This window comes from Zalophus californianus, chromosome 9, assembly GCF_009762305.2.
Source record: "Zalophus californianus isolate mZalCal1 chromosome 9, mZalCal1.pri.v2, whole genome shotgun sequence".
NCBI lineage: Eukaryota > Metazoa > Chordata > Mammalia > Carnivora > Otariidae > Zalophus > Zalophus californianus.
In genome coordinates, this window is record NC_045603.1 from 112,089,525 (window position 1) to 112,104,740 (window position 15,216).

Sequence of the window (15,216 nt, forward strand, 5' to 3'; positions counted from 1 at the left end):
AATTGCATGCCTTGAATGGTTTTAAAAAAAAAATGTGACTTTTTTAAATTAAAAAAATACATAAATAAAGCATGTGTCTCCTCAAGAATTCTTTTACAATTTCTTAGTTCTTTTAATCCCCTCTTTGTGAAAGTCAAGTGCTCAGAGGCTGAGGTTAGGCTTATGGAAACTTCCAAGTAATATGCTTCTTCAAATAATTGAGAAAGAAATACCTCTTAAAATTTCATGTTATAGACATTTTTTAATATTAAGATTTTAATTCACACAAAACTATTAAGTATCCTATCTTTTTACCTGGAGCACTCAACCAAGTTTTAGTTATTATTACAACTGATTCAGGATCTCACTGAGGATCTATTATATGTGATCCAGATGACTAACCTGGATGCCATGTTAACAACTCAAGTTTTCATAATATGGTAATCAGAAATTAGACTCTGAATTTTCTTTAAACACATGTAGTTGTAAATATCTAATTTCCTTTCTAAATTGGACTGTCAGCTTTCTTTGCCCTGTTTACAAAGCACATGAAGAGTTTGCTTTGATAGAGACTAAGGCAAGAACACTTTTTCTACTATGAAATGCAGGTTTCCCAAACAACAAACTTTCATTTCAAAATAAGAGACAACAGGTCACAGTCCCAAAATTTCAAAAAGTCCAAAGGCTAAAACAAAGGCCCTCAGAACCCCATATCAGGTTTTACAGTACTTAATTCTCTAAGATGCTAACATCTCTAAATATTTTAGTGTGAATGATCAACTAAGTAGGGACAGGTCTTTGACTCAATAAACTTCAATAAGTAAAATGATCTGTTTTAGTTATATTATTGCCACCTAAAGAGGACCACATTTACTGCTCTGTCCTACTGTGAAATAAATAGGAGTATTTCCCAATACTTTTTCTTTCCTTTTTTTTTTTTCCCCAGAATAAATTTGCTTGATCCTCACCTCTCCTCATTTCACCTGAGAAGCTAATGCCTATTTGGACTGAAAATACTTAGGATTCTACCTAGACAATTGCCCCAAACTTTAAAGTAGGATGTTTAAGTAAAGTGCATTTTGAATATGGTCATCACACTTACTGATTTTAAATATTTAAATCTTAAATTTAAATATTTGAATTTAATTTAAAATCAAAAAATATTTTAAATTTAGAAATTTAAAAAATTATTTTAAATTAAGAAATTTAAAATTTTATTTTAAATTTAGAAATTTAAATTTAAATTAAATTTAGAAATTTAAATTTAAATTAAATTTAGAAATTTAAATTTAAATTAAATTTAGAAATTTAAGTTTAGGAATAAATATTCTCTTCTGGCACTTGAGTTTCTGATTTTATATCTTTTCTGATTTTCCCAAATGAGAGCTATTGTCTTTGTATATGACAATTCCTTTTAATGACTGATCTTTTTAATGAGGTGCTCTTCTATACAGCTGTTTTCTCAGCATGTTGATATAGTTGCATAGCTATACGTTAAGGTTATATTCAGGGTATATTACAGTCATATTTCATATCCTAAACTGAGACCCTTCCACTGTGTTAGTGGTGGTCCTGCTTTGTGATTTTAAATGACAGCAACAAAACCAATCACTAAGAAGTCGGGTATAATTATAGAGAAACACATAAAGAAAGAGACAATTATTAAAGGCATATAAGAAACACATAAAAAGAAGGGTCCTGAAGTGAGGCTCCCATGAAAATGTCCCCATGACACCTGTTCAGCTTATCATGTTTTAAAAAGAAGAGGCTGAAGCTTCCTGCTTAGGCAGAACCTGTTTTGATATTGTAGAAATTTTACAAACCCTATCTCACCTCTTTCTGCCACCTGTGGAACCCTCCACAAAATGCCAAGGATACCCAGACCCTGACCAGGGGAGGCAAAGCAGAGATGGTGACGCAGCCCCGCGTGGGCTGAACGCTTACCTGGCTCGGGCCTCAGAAGGAAGTGGCAGGTCGCCAGCCGAGTGGCTCGGGGAGGCGGGTGGCCGAGGCGAGGAGAGGGACACGCTGTGCATTTGCTTTGGGGATCTTGGCACTTCACTGAAGGTGCAGTCTCGCCCGGGGAACGGGAAGGATGAGGAACTCTCCACCGTGGGGGCCAGGTCACGGGCCGGCCCGGTGGCGCTGGGCTCCTGACCCCGTCTTTGGTTTTCCACGTTGAGCAGCACCTCGGTGTCGGAAAGACCGTGGCCCCCGGGGAGGGCATAGTCTTTGGCTTCGACCACACAGGGCCTGGAGTACAGAGAGCTCGAATCTTTGCCTGGCTCGGGCTGTCGGTCACCTTTCCCTCCCCTCTTGTCAACAGCATCAGCATCCTTCCTGGACTTGGTGTATCGGGAGGGCGATTCCGAGTCCGCTTCGGAATCCAGTGCTATCCCATATTTCTCGGCCAGCTGCCGTCTCCTTTCCGCTTTGTACCGTGCGATTCTCTCAGCTTTGGACTCCAGAGCCTGGGTGTCCATGAGACCTGAGCTGCAGGAGGAGTCAGCATGGACGCCTGAGGTTTCGGTGCAGAGTTTGGAGCGGGTCTGCTTTTCCACCGAGGAATCCGAAGTGTCTTCCTCTTCATTGGACCGGCCTGCAAGGGGACCACACAACAGAGTTCAAGGACAGACACACATTTACCGCGCTCTGTTCTGTGCACAGCACGCACCTGCACGCCCGTGCTGCGGAGGACCCACTTCTCACACAGGTGTACCTAGCCACAGCGACCACCTAGGCCGCAAGAAGCGCGAGACCCACCGTGAAATCTGCTAGCCCTCCAGGCTCCGCAAGCCACCTACCGCACCGCCCCCACGGAAGCTCAGCTCCTCGCTCCCAGCTGGCCGCCTCTTATTTATTTACCTTTCTGTTTTTGAGCTTAATAGTTCATGTGCGAGGCCAGAGAATGAGTTCAGAGTCCTCTAGAAAAGATAACAGATATCTAAGCCACTGTAACTTGACAAGTGACAGACTGTGGTTTCACAGGATCTGATAATAACCAGAACGGCAATGGGCCGTATCAGCAAGTGTCATGTCCTTTATGTGTGTTGCTTTTTTTTTTTTTTTTACAGAAGTGGATTTTTCCAATTGTAGCACACATGCTTGATACAGAAAATGTCTAACATGAAAACATAGGAAGGTAAAACTCCACCAGTAATCACTAATATATAATAATCAATAATAAATTGATAATTTGTCAAACGTAGTAGGTATTCCATAACTAACTTAACCATTCTCATATTCCTGAGCATTTATATTGTTTCTAACACTATTTTTCATTGTTTCTAACTTTTAATCAGTCTGATTTTCTGACTACTATCACAACAGATAAAGGTATAATTGCTTTAACAAAAAGCAACAAAAAGACTTGCTAGATTGTCAAGTTGATTTCTATAAAGTTTGCATCAATTTACACTTGAATCTGCAATATATGTTCACTTGCAAACAGTAAGTGTTCATTTTAAAAATTTCCTTTGATTACCAGAAAAAGAGAATATGTGCATTTTTCACTTATATATTAGCCATTTGTATTACTTTTTTCTTCTCTGGAATATCTGATCAAGCTTATTTAAGCTCTATATCCTATTGATTCATAGTGTCATTTTTATTGGTTTGCATGCATTTTTATAAGACCATGAACCTTAATCTTATTCATGAATATTTCAAATTTGTTTAATATTCTGTGACGTCCATGTGTAAGATTTTCTTCGGAGTACAGATGTGAATTGTTATGTAGTCAAGTCAATTGACCTAGGCATTTGTGATTTCTCCAGCTGTTTCTGCATCTTGAAAGTCCTTTTCTATTCAATTTGAATGAAATATTCACCTATGTTTTCATGTTTTTAATTATTTTCTTAAAATTAATCATGTGATTAATTGGGACTTATTTTTGTGTTTCGTATATGTCCCCTCTCCCACTGCACAATAACCATTTTATTAAGTAAGTCTTCCCTTTCTCATGAATATGTGATGCTTAAATTATCATATAATATATAGATACACATTTTACATACATGAGGGTTTATTTCTGGCTATAAATTTTGGTACTCTGTCTGTTCTTGATTCTTCATGTAATTTTAAAAACTCTTAATTCTCTAGTTTTCTGGCCACAGAAGATCAGGAACTCTAGATAAGTGACATGATCACATCACAAAGTGAGATCGACAGCCAATCTCTGAGGAAGAAACTAGAAAACACTGGCCATAAAAAGTAGCAGCACGGAGCTGCAGAGCCAGGGACGGGGTTGGGAGAGCAGCCCTGTATGGGTCATCCTCTTCCAAGGTCAAGTTGAATATTTGATATTCCTAATGTTGACAGTTATCAAAAACAAAAAAAGTTATGTTTGAAATATGGTTTAATATGAAATAAATATGCAATACATTTTAAGTGACATGTAAATAATTTACATTCAAATAACTTAAATAGAATGTTTGTTGCATTAACACATAGACTAAAAGCCCTAACCACTCAAGGTCCAGATTTACTTTTAATGCTCCCTGCTGCGAGCAGCCGGGCCCTGTGCTGGGCACCTGGGTATTCTGTTTAAAGGAGTCTCATTCAGTCCTCTAGTGAACTCTTACTGAGGATCTCAGACAGCAAGTCCTGTGCCAGTGCCCAGAAGGTGCCAAGAGGGAGACACAGTTCCTGCCCTTTAGGGGTCCCAGGCTGGGGAGTGGGGGAATGAAATGACGTCATCAGTTTCCCATCAGTGTGCCAAGAGGAATAATTTCTTACTGCTCTGATACCAGAGGACCACACCTAGGAGGCGGGGCATCTGCGTCATTGCAGCTTTTCACAAATAACATGTATTCAATAAGTACATCTACACAATTCCCGTTTGTGGAATATCTCATTTCCCAATGCCACTGGATAAAAAAGGCTGCGTGGACCCTGTTGGGCAGACTGTGTGATGGTAGGCGACCAGGCAAGCATGCTCACCGGTGTGGGGGCTGGCCGGGTCTGTGGCTCGCATGTATCTGGGCGTGTCTTCCTCCAGCAGGCGATGAGTCACTAACCCTGTGCAGCTCGGCAAGAGGATGGGCTGCGAGTCTGTTTCGATTCCTTCAAGGCGCCTGGCAATTCTTTCTTTTCTGTGCAGGACACCAAAAACAATCAATTCTCAGGAAAAAGTGAATACTGCTTCACCAAGCGCTTCTACTTTCTAACTAGGTACAATCCATTTCTTACCTTTTCATTTCTAAAAATTCTTTCTTCTTTGGTTCAAAGATTTTTCTTAATTCTGCAACTAAAATAAAACAGAGAAGAATAAAAAGATACTCCAGATTTCAGTAGTCATGCATTCATTCTACTCATTCATGACACGTATATTTATTGAACTTATGTTTCTGTTCTTGGCTCCCGTGCAGCAGAGATACACGAAACTGGTGCAGTTCCTGTTTTCCTGGAGACTGTCTTCTAGTATGAGAGGGCAGATGCCACATGGGAAGCATGTATACACATGCACGCACACACACACACACACGCACACATCACAGGCTGCACTAAGAAGTAAGGGATGGATTAACAGGAATGAGTTCTGTTTCATCCAGGGGAGTCAGAGGAGGCCTGAACATTAAGATCTCTCCAGCCAGCAGATATCTCACTAGATGTTTTGATTGTTACTGGGTTCAATAAAGTATTCCAAGCTTTTCATTATGAAAAACTTCTAACGTCTGCAAAAGTAGAGACAAGCACTAGAACCTCCACACACTCATCAGCAAGCTACAACCACCGTGTCTCCCCACACTCCTATTTCACACTATCATTTGAGCCTGTAAAAATCTGTAACCAGCTGATTGTGTTTCCAGCCATCCCTAATGGAGCATACAGCCATTTACTGCAGTTTAGGTTAACACAGTTCCTAAGCCTCCCCTTACTGGCTTTTGCTGGAAGGAAACGTTAACATTTGTTTCCTTGCTATAATTTGGGTGGATGATGGATAAAGTAACAACCCCAATTCTCCTGGCAACACTGGATGAGCAGACAAATGTTCTACTGAGGTTGGGAGGGTCTCATGTGATACAGACTATAAGGATATCACTGAGGGGCCAAATAATTGTGTCTTTGGAGAAATGGCCCAATTTGGTGGAAAATAAAGGTCTCTCTTCTCACCTCTTGCTCAGTCACATGAATTTATAAAGGCTCATCTGAGTGGCTCCTGTTGAGGACCTGGGAATACCAGGGAGAGGTGTCGCTGACAGCCCTGGGGGCCCATGGAACTTTGAAAGGCTGAGTCAAAGAAGAAACTCAACGGAGGCATACTAGAATGCTGGAATATTTTTAATTTTCTTTTTTGTTCCCCTTAAGATTCATTATTTATTTGACAGAGAGAGAGAGAGAGAGAGAGGGAAAGAGGACCCAAGCAGGGGGAGCAGCAGGCAGAGGGAGAGGGAGAAGCTCAGATTTCTTTTTTGTATTTGTTTTTTTAAGATTTTATTTATTTACTTGAGAGAGAGACAGCAGAGGGTGAGGGAGAAGCACACCCCCACTGAGCAAGGAGCCCGATGCAGAACTCGATCCCAGGAGCCTGGGAACATGACGTGAGCTGAAGGTAGACGCTTAACAACTGAACCACCCAGGTGCCCCTCTTTTAATTTTCTTTTTTGTTTTAAAGTAAACTCTACATCTTGGGGCGCCTGGATGGCTCATTTGGTTAAGGGTCCAGCTCTTGATTTTGGCTTAGGTCATGATCTCAGGGTTGTAAGATCCGGCTCTACACTGGGCTCCAACTGAGCATGGAGCCTGCTTAAAATTCTCTCTCTCCTTCTCCCTCTGCCTCTGCCCCTTCTTTTCCCCACTCTCTAAAATAATAATAACAATAAAACAAATAAACTTTATGTCCAACATGGGGCTCAAACTCATGAGCTTGAGATTGAGAGTCACATGCTCTACTGACTGAGCCAGCCAGGCGCCCCTGAATTCTGGAATTTAACTTTCAATTGCTTTCATTTCTTTTTTTAAAAAAAGATTTTATTTATTTATCTGAGAGAGAGAAAGAGAGAGAGAGAGAGCACATGAGAGGGGGGAGGGTCAGAGGGAGAAGCAGACTCCCCACCGAGTGGGGAGCCCGATGCGGGACTCGATCCCTGGACTCCAGGATCATGACCCAAGCCAAAGGCAGTCGCTTAACCAACTGAGACACCCAGGTGCCCTATTTTTTATTTTTTTAAAGTTGTCATTTTTGTAATGATTCAGAGCTACACACACACACACACACACACACACACACACACACACCTCTTTTACATTGCCCTTTGTCTTCGGAGATACAAGCCTTGTTTTTATTTATTTTTAAATGATAGCTGCCTTATAATTTTAGCTAGATTGACTTCTGTTAATATGGTTATACACAACTAATGAATCATTGAACACTACACCAAAAACTAATGATGTACTATAGGTTGGCTAATTGAATTAAAAAAAAAAAAAGTTGGCTTCAAAAAAGTCTCTCCCTCAATTGGCTTTCCCAGGAACCAGAGTAGCTGGAAGCAGAGGTGTGCTTGCTCTGCACTGTCAATTATGTTCCTATTTGGAAGACAAGGGTATAATGGTAATGGTGCATCCTGCATGATGCCTTTTGAGGAAGCTTAACTAATAATAGCTTCCCAGTTAACCAGTTAGCTCCAGCAAGATTATGGTGATAAAACTTCAATGACTGGTAGTGCATATTTTGAAAATATTTTCAAGGATGATATAAACCAAAGAGTATCAGTTAATTATTTAACCCCCCAAAAGAGCAAGGGGCCATATTTTTCATAAGATTGCTCCAGAAGCTACTGAAACCAAATTAATTCCAAGTGCTCTGAAAGGTAGGTTTCAGACTCAATGTGTCAAACTCGTAACTGAGAAACACTATATTACTAGGGTCTTACAGAGCGTAACACCACAGACCTTTCCTCCACCCAAATTATTTCAACTAGGTATGCTATGGTCTAAATGTTCATGTCCCACCCAAATTCATATGTTGAAGTCTTAATCCCCAAAGTGATGATATTAGGAGGTGGGACCTTTGGGTGATGATTGGCTCTTCCCTCAGGAGTAGGATTAATGTCCTTATAGAAGAGGCCCCACAGAGTGCTCCCTCCCCCCTCCTACGTGAGGCACAGTGAGAGCCTGGCAGTCTGCAAGCCATAACAGGGTTCTCACCAGAACCCAACTATGCTGGATCCCTGATCTAGCCTCCAGAACTAGAAGCAATACATTTTTGCTCTTTAAAAGCCACCCAGTCTGTAGTATTTTGGTATAGCAGCCTAAATGGACTAAGACAAGGATAAAAATATTAATTTTATGCACAGAGTGTCCTATAACTTCTATTGGACAAAGTTAAGATACACTTTTTCATCCTAATTTGAGACTGAAAATCACTTCTAGGGCGCCTGGGTGGCTCAGATGGTTAAGCGTCTGCCTTCAGCTCAGGTCATGATCCCAGGGTCCTGGGATCGAGTCCCGCATCGGGCTCCCTGCTCTTGGGAGCCTGCTTCTCCCTCTGCCTCTCTCTCTCTCTCTCTCTCTGTCTCTCATGAATAAATAAATAATCTTTTAAAAAAAATGAAAATCATTTCTATTTTGTTAAATTTTTAATTTTTAAATTTTTCTATAGAAATTATGTAACTAAAGACATCAACAAAAAAAGATTCCAGCAGTACAGTGAAAAAGCTAAGTAACAAATTTTCCTGGCATTCTTTATTTCCCATATTCTAGAAGCAATGATCAACTAGCTGGTAGGCTATGCAAATGCCCATAACAAAACTATACTTCTCCTTCTGCCATTACCTACTTGTTTCAATATTCTGTAAATACTAAGATAATATAAGAAGGGAATAGGCTAATGGTCAGAACAGTCATTCATCCCAGGAACTGAACCCCAAGAAGCCTGGGGCAATGGGAAAAAGGTGGGCAGGGGGTTTAGCCAAGTTATCCTACTGTCCATGGTGATCTCCGTCCTTTTCTGGACAGAACAGGCTGGGCAGCCCACTAGTGAATGCTGTAAGTCTCACTGCTGTAAGTCTGAGGATAGCATTTAGCAGATGTTCAGGTGCACCTCCTCAGGGTCACACACTCATCAGCTGGCTCTGGAACAGATCACAGATCACCATGGGGTGCTAATGGCCTTTTGAGTGAAAAATTTCTTTGAGTCCTGCACCTCAGGATGTTAAGTATCCTTCGCTCCCCTACCAAATGCCTAAACATCACCAGTTGCCATGACGCAAAAATGCTCCCACTTGTTTCCAAAGCCCCCTGTGGATGTTACTGTCTGGGATTGAAAAGCACCGATCCCAGGACAAAGATTCAAATAAGCAGCCAGGCCCCTGGATGCCTGTGCTCTAGGTTATCCCAATGACAGACACCACTAGCCAGGACTGCATTCTTTTCAACCACACCTAGATTCAAACTCAAAATCATTTCAAGCCTATAAGCTATAGTCCTCTCCAATTATTTACTGAGGAGTGAAATGAAGTCATAAATCAAACCATACTTTAAACGTATCAGCAAGCTAGGGGCACTTTGGCTCAGTTGGTCGAGCACCCGACTCTTGATCTTGGGCTGGTGAGTTCGAGCCCCACGCTGGGTGTAGAGATTACTTTAAAATTAAATAAATAAATGTATCAGCAATCTTATTGATTCTTAGTGGAAATCCATAGTGAATCTTTTAGAAAAAAAATCCCTTAAGCAAACAAATTACCTCTCAGTCTATTCTTTGTAACAAATCTATTTTTCAGTTACCAAGATTTGCTTCAGTCCTATAGACATGAGATTACAGGGGAAAGAAATGATGTAGAAGACAAAAGAAGTAATAGAGAAGCTTCCTTTCCCAAGACTATAATTTAAAAGTAAAATTAGTAAAGCAAACATGCAATATAATTACTCTAGTATATCTATTCCATGGGAAAATACTTCAGTTGCAGAAAAGAGAATAGGTTTTATTCGAATTGCTGATGTGTTGTGCATACTTTTTCTGACCCTCTCCAGGAAAAAAACAAAAAACAAAAAAACAAAAAACAACAACCTCTTTTGGGCTCTTGCAGTCCTCATTAGGCCCTCTGGTTGGAATTTTTGGTCAGGTTTATTATAAAGCATTAAAAAAGAGCTAATACTAAGAAATCACAGAAGTCACCCCAGCTGTGGAAATCTATGTTGCCCTCCATTGTTTCATTCATAAAGCACTACCACAGGTATCATCTGGATGATAGTCTTGAATACAGTTGATTACTGTTTAGGATCTACCAAAAGCTGTCTTTTCTTTACAACGGTTATATAATTTCAGACTTACAGAAAAATCAAGACATGCTTCATAACATGTTTACACTTTACTTACTACATTTGGCTTACTTTTATCCTTTTCCATATGCATATTTACATGTGTTATATATGTATACACATGCATGCATGTACACATATTTACATATTTTTTTAAAGATTTATTTATTTTAGAGAGAGAGAGAGAGAGAAACAGAGAGCAAAAGCATGAGTATGGGACTGGGCAGAGGGAGAGGGAGAGAGAGAATCCCAAGCAGGCTCCACACCCTGTAAGGAGCTGACCATGGGGCTCCATCCCTTGACCCTGAGATCATGACCCGAGCCAAAACCAAGAGTCAGACGCTCAACCGACTGAGCCACCCAGGCACCCCTACGTATTAATTTTTCTGAACCATCCAAGAATAAGTTGCAGCATGATATCCCTTTATCTCTAAATTCATCAGTGTATATTTCCTTAAAACAGGAAGTAAGAATATTTTTTTTAATTGGATTAAGCTGGGGCGCCTGGGTGACTCAGTCGGTTAAACGTCTGCCTTTAACTCAGGTCACGATCTCAGGGTCCTGGGATCAAACCTCACATTGGGCTCCCTGCTCTGCGGCGAGTCTGCTTCTCCCTCTCCCTGTGCCACTCCCCCTGCTTGTACACTCTCTCTCAAATAAACAAAATCTTTAAAAAAATAAAATTGGATTAACAGTTATAATCCAGTTGATTGTATGCTGTGGCATAATGTGTACAATTCATAAATGGTTCCGGTATTAGTAATACTAGTCATCATATAATACAGATCTAAACAGGCACTGCTGATCTAACCTCTGTTGTAATGAATTTTCTACTTTGCCTTCAAGTACATTAAAACTGTGACATATACTAAATTATTCCTCATTGCACTTGCTATCTTAGCCTGCTGCCCTTGTCTGAGTAATTCTGAATGGTGTTTCTGTGGCAATACAGATTCTATGAGTCTATTTCTTTAGTCAGTTTTGATGGGAATTGGATGGTCATTTTCCGAGTCAGTAATTTAAGGGTAACTGACATCAGGGCTATCACACTTTATAAAGTTATTTCACTGCCTAACATGCTTTCTCATAATATATAATGCCCATACCCAGCATAATGCGGTCTGCTGGGCAGTTTTCTTGGGGAACACTGCTTCTTTAATTAGCCCAGAGAAACAGGCTTTCTGGTAAAGTTATTGTTGAGTTCAGGCATCCAAACCCGAGTACAGTAGAATCTTCCAAAGAAATAGAAGTGGCAGGGGACTGCCAAGAACACCTCTCTCCCACCCTGCATTTGACAGGCTAAGAGCACAGGCCAGACCCAGCATGTCCTGAAAACAGATCTGACTTCCCAGAGGAGTAACACACTTTAACTTTTACACTTGGATGGCAGCCACTAATACAAAGACAAGCAGCTTATAAAATCAATGATTACAAAACTAGAGGAATAAGGGCGGGGGGGGAGGTGATAGCTGAGAAGTGTGGGATTTCTTTTTGGGATAATGACAGTGTTCCAAAACTGACTGTGGGGATGGATGCACAGCTCTGTGGATATGCTAAAAGCCACTGACCTGTATACTTTAGATGGATGAATTGTATACTGTTTGAATTATATCTCAAGAAAGCTATCAAGAAAGTAGAGTAATATATTTGGTTCATTTCATAATTCTCAAGTGGAAAATATATTTTAATAGCATCACCTTTACATAAGTAAAGGTTTTTAACACTTGGATAACTTGTTGGTGATACACAGTTAAAGGAAGCCCCCCTACAGAAAAAGCCAATGATCACTTCAATGCTCAATTTCACAAAAGCAAGAATTCCTCACTAAATGAACAGAAACTTCTGTAAACATATAAACAGACATAAAACTCCATGCCGTGAAAAGTTGTAATCAATTCCTACTTTCACCATTATATTGCCAAGAGCTGACAGATTCATTAAAATATTTGTTAAGATGGAGAAGTGAGATTATCGGTAATACTTGGGTCTTTCCAAACATGCCTGCCCGAATTCGTGAAGTGCGGAGTGTAAAATAAGACTCTGGGGAATTTACGTGAAATTCAGGGGAGGAGAGGCTCTGATACTTTTTAAGCATGTTGTGAAGATCTTGGGAACTTGGAAACATAAATCTGATAAATACATGGTGTTATCTTTGATTTGTGAAAAAGTACATTTTTATAACCAATTATGATACATTTTCTAATGAAACTGGTTAATCAACTTACGTGTTCTTAAATTTTGGCATATATGGAGTTACAAGCTGTTGAACCTGAAAAGAACCTTGCATCTCATAGATCGCTTCTAATTTCTCTGACTCTAATATTGCGTGTACTGTTGCTCTCCAAGAAAAGGACCAGGGTAGACGGAGAGGATGGTGAAGCAGCTTTTGCTACAGAACTTTGCCTATCGTTCCCATCTTCCAAGATCCTGCTAAAGTCAGTTTGTTCACTCTTGTATTTTGTTTGAATCATCTTCATCGATTGTTAAGTTTGACCCAGATTAACCAGAGTTTCTTTGTCTTTCACGAAGAGTCTAAAAAATCAGAAGGGCCCTTCCATGGAAGCCCATGACCTTCCTTGAAGAGCCAACAGGAGGAAATGAGATCGTAATGCAGCCCATTTCATTCGCAGGTCCCATGAACTATCAGAATTGTCTCTCTCCTTTGATCTCACCTACTTCCCTGTAATTCAACACAGTATTCTTGTTCTAGGGCCTCTGGGGCAACATGGAATAAGTCTGTATTTCAGTTGACAGTTTTCTAAATACTTGAAAATTGCAAAATGTCCCTGTTTAAATTTTCTCACAAGGCCAAATCCCTGGGGTCCTTCAAATATCCATCCTCATTAGACTATGTCTAAGCATATCACCTATTCAGTTCCTCAGGATGTACGCCCATTTATCAGTGGGCCTTTTAAACTAGATTTAGTTTCTATTAAAAGAATATTTTTTTCTGGTCTAATTTCTTTTGGGTTTGATCTCATGTTTGTTTTTTTCTTTCAGAGGACAAAAAAGAAAAAAAATCTGACCTCTCATCAAACCTGTTTCTTCTTACACAGCTGATCTGGGATGAAGGCAGTTTGTGAGCTGGTACCCCCCTCTGCCAGTGTTAGAGTTGGGGGACACAAAGATCTGGTTAACATTTACATCATTTCTCAGGCAAAACACAGGGGTAGTTTGCTGATGGCAGGTGCAAATGTTTTATTGCACTTCCACCTTTACCAACGAAAATACTAATTCACCGAACATCTGAGTGCCTACCTTCCAGTGTGCACTGGAAGCCCAGCGTGCTGCTTGGCAGGGAGCTCTAAGATACTCAGTGTAAATGCAACAACCCTGGCAGGCACCAAGAGGCGGAGGGAGTGGGCAGAGTGGACAGAGCAGATATGGGCTTATGAGCAAAACTCACTGCCCCTGGAGAAAGTGAAAGGTAGGAGAGATAATGAAGGTTGATTCTATGCTGGCTCCCTCTGCCACCCTCCCCACCTGGCGCCCAGGGAATACCCAAGGATGCCTAAAATGAACAAGAAAGGACACGGAGAAAGGTGTAGATGAAACACGCAAGAAGGGAGGTACCTTCATTGAGGTTAACTCTTGGAATAGGCACAACAGAACACAATGGAGGGTATACACTGGAGATTAGGGAATGATTTTCCCTCAAAGAAAATCAGGTGACACAATACTTAGGTGCCCAGGACACTGGTTAACCACTTAGAGAAATCTCACCTTTCGGAAGTGCAGTTAAAATCTTAGCATCGACTCTTCTTTTTTGGTTAGCAAGCTGTTCTTTATCTTCAAGCCAGAACTCTTTCTGAAAGCTAAAAATTAAATTATTCCATTAATAATGTTTAAAGTCAATGTGAATCAAGATGTATGATGTTAAGTGTAAAAATTGCAAAACAAAAGTTACGTGACTGTTATACGTAGTGAAATACGTGTGTGTGGATTACAAGTAAAAATTTTATTTCAGGGAGTTAAATGGTAGCTTTTTTCATTTATTTATAGTTGTATTACTATGACTTTTTTGTCAGCACAGGCAGGTGGCATGGCGTCAGGGGGTAACAACATGGCTGAGCTGAGAGTTGGACGCCTCGGTTGGGATGGACACCCTCTTCTGGAGCCACTCGCCCATAGCTGTGGAAGCTTGGATTAATCACTCAACCTTTCTGTGTTCTTCTCTTCCTCAGAAAATCAGCAGCTTGTCTAGGTTATGTACATGCTTTCCTTCAGGGTTGAATTTATGGTAAAGTGACACATGCCTTCAAACAACCAAGAAATCAAAGCATGGTGAACAGGCCTGAAAGGCTCATGAAAACTTGGCTTGGAATGGAGGAGGAAATGAAGGGGGGAAGAATAAGGAACTAGGCACTGTGTACTTTTCTTCTCTAACTAGGCATATTCCAGGTATAATCAATCTTAATTATCTTCGTAAGACCCCGTGAGGCCTAAACTACTCAGTGCTGTGCTGAGAAACGTTTAATAACAGGCTCCTTCCTCTTGCTCTCCTGCCCCCTTCCGCTTAGCACATGCTTTGCAGTCTTTGCTGATGGGGTCAATACTCCCACTATGGCCAATTTTCAAGCTTCCCACAGGACTCTCTGGACTCCAAGCTGAAAGAGAGGCACATACTCACTCTTGCGAGGAGGTGCGAGAGAGCCCCAGCACCCCACTGGCACTATCATCATCCTTGGTTTGCAGATTAGGAAGCTGTTACATGGTTTGCCCAAGGATGAGACACAAATCTAGCTCCTCTCACACTGTGTGCAGGGGCCCCCGAGCTGCAGGTCACCAACCCCATGGGCCTCCGCGGGAGCATGCCCAGGGTTGGGCAAGATGACAGAGCTGCTGCAATGCCGGAAGAAAACCCAGCATGAAAACAGAAAAACTAATATTCCCCAGTGATATGATCACCTTCAGAGAGGTGAACGACAGGCTTGCAAAGGCTGAAGATCAGTGCAAAGTTGACCTTCACCATGGGCT

General features: G+C 40.8%; 1 protein-coding gene across 6 annotated transcripts in view; it reads right to left on the reverse strand.

Annotated features, from left to right (window-relative positions):
• SVIL (supervillin) overlaps positions 1–15,216 on the reverse strand; it is a 229,754-nt gene that overhangs the window by 85,242 nt on the left and 129,296 nt on the right. For all 6 annotated transcript variants that reach the window (XM_027593384.2, XM_027593388.2, XM_027593385.2 and 3 more), the window contains 4 exons: positions 13,963–14,054; positions 5,170–5,227; positions 4,921–5,072; positions 1,924–2,578 (listed from right to left, as the gene is read on the reverse strand). In XM_027593384.2, the coding sequence (XP_027449185.1) occupies positions 1,924–2,578; positions 4,921–5,072; positions 5,170–5,177 (815 nt within the window). In that variant the 5' untranslated portion in view covers positions 5,178–5,227; positions 13,963–14,054. The remainder of the gene's footprint in view (positions 1–1,923; positions 2,579–4,920; positions 5,073–5,169; positions 5,228–13,962; positions 14,055–15,216) is intronic.